Here is a 1,331-nt window from a genome sequence, read left to right as displayed (position 1 = left end):
ATGTACGTTATCAATCCTTCCTTTCCTATCTCTTCTTCTTTCATTAGCTCCTGTAGTCGTCTCCTAGTTACCGTAAAACCTAATACTTTAATAACCTGTGACAATATTAAATTCAAAAACTGCCAATTAAAAATTAGATATTTTAAAGCTCACCTTCCTAAAATCACTTATTGTCAAGCTGCCAGTATTTGAAGGATCATAAACTTGGAAAACCTCCCTCAGGTCCCTCAGCTCTTGCATTGTAAACTCATTCTCTATTGCCATTTTTTCACACTTTCCTGCAAACCAGCCCCACCCTAAAATAAATGAAGAAGGCGTGGCTCAAAAGGTGTGGCTAAAGTTACAAAAATATCCGGAGGTATTCCGTTACTACCGCACGTGTACGTCCTTCTTCCTTCGCTGTCCTTCTCCTTACTCTTCATATTTTTACTTTTAAAAGGTTAGCTGAGTCATTTAGCCTCCATTCTATAGTTTATCAATAGGTCAATATGCCCATCAACACGGCAAAACTAGCCAAGATCCAGCAACAAAGCGAGAAGGCTCGCCTCGGAGGCAAAGTACAACATTACATCATCATTATCACCCTTTCTCTTCGGCTCTACTCCATTCTTATAGGGGACACAGAGAAGAAAGAGGAAGGTTGTTCACAAGACAGCAACTGATGATAAGAAGCTACAGAACACATTAAAGCGTCTCTCGGTTAACTCCATTCAGGCAGTGGAGGAGGTGAACATGATCAAAGATGACGGATACGTAATTCATTTTGTCAATCCTAAAGGTAAGGGATACTAGTGGGTGGGGTTGTGGGAGGAGCTTCATTTAACGGTACAAGTACTAAAGAGTATTGCAACTCTTAATGTATTTATATTGAGGTATTCTTAATCAATTACTTGCTAATTAGCCTAAAATGATATTTTGATTATTATTATTATACATGTTGTTTGTTAAATATTCTGCCAATACTAATACTACCTCTCTCTCTCTCTCTCTCTCTCAGTGCAAGCTTCTCTGGCTGCTAATACATTTGCCATCACTGGAAACTGTGAGCAGAAATGTAAGCAATGAAATATGTGGACATGAACATACATGCCATGTACATTATGGATTAATAATGATTATCATTATACATATGTCATATATTCTTTTATCCTCCCCTCTCTCTCCCCCTCTCTCTCTCTCCCCCTCTCTCTCCCTCTCTCTCTCTCTTCCCCCTCTCTTTCTCCTCCTCTCTCTTTAGCATTGACTGAACTGCTGCCTGGCATTTTTAACCAACTGGTTAGTAGTACATGTTATCATTATTTATTTATCTATCTATTTATTTATTTATTATC

General features: G+C 38.3%; 1 protein-coding gene across 1 annotated transcript; it reads left to right on the top strand.

The window, feature by feature from the left end:
* Nucleotides 1–331: 331 nt before the first annotated feature.
* On the top strand, nucleotides 332–1,311 carry LOC100633233 (transcription factor BTF3 homolog 4-like; the record flags this gene model as incomplete). The annotated part of the gene is made up of 5 exons (XM_003391330.3): nucleotides 332–439; nucleotides 483–557; nucleotides 616–778; nucleotides 998–1,054; nucleotides 1,238–1,311. Coding segments are annotated over exons 2-5 (363 nt in total), but the record flags the coding sequence as incomplete, so codon positions are not given.
* Between the last annotated feature and the right edge of the window lie 20 nt (nucleotides 1,312–1,331).

Source organism: Amphimedon queenslandica, unplaced genomic scaffold, assembly GCF_000090795.2.
Source record: "Amphimedon queenslandica unplaced genomic scaffold, v1.1 AMPQUscaffold_9696, whole genome shotgun sequence".
Classification (NCBI taxonomy): domain Eukaryota; kingdom Metazoa; phylum Porifera; class Demospongiae; order Haplosclerida; family Niphatidae; genus Amphimedon; species Amphimedon queenslandica.
The sequence above is the reverse complement of the archived record's forward strand: the minus strand, read 5'-3'. Positions and strand labels throughout refer to the sequence as shown.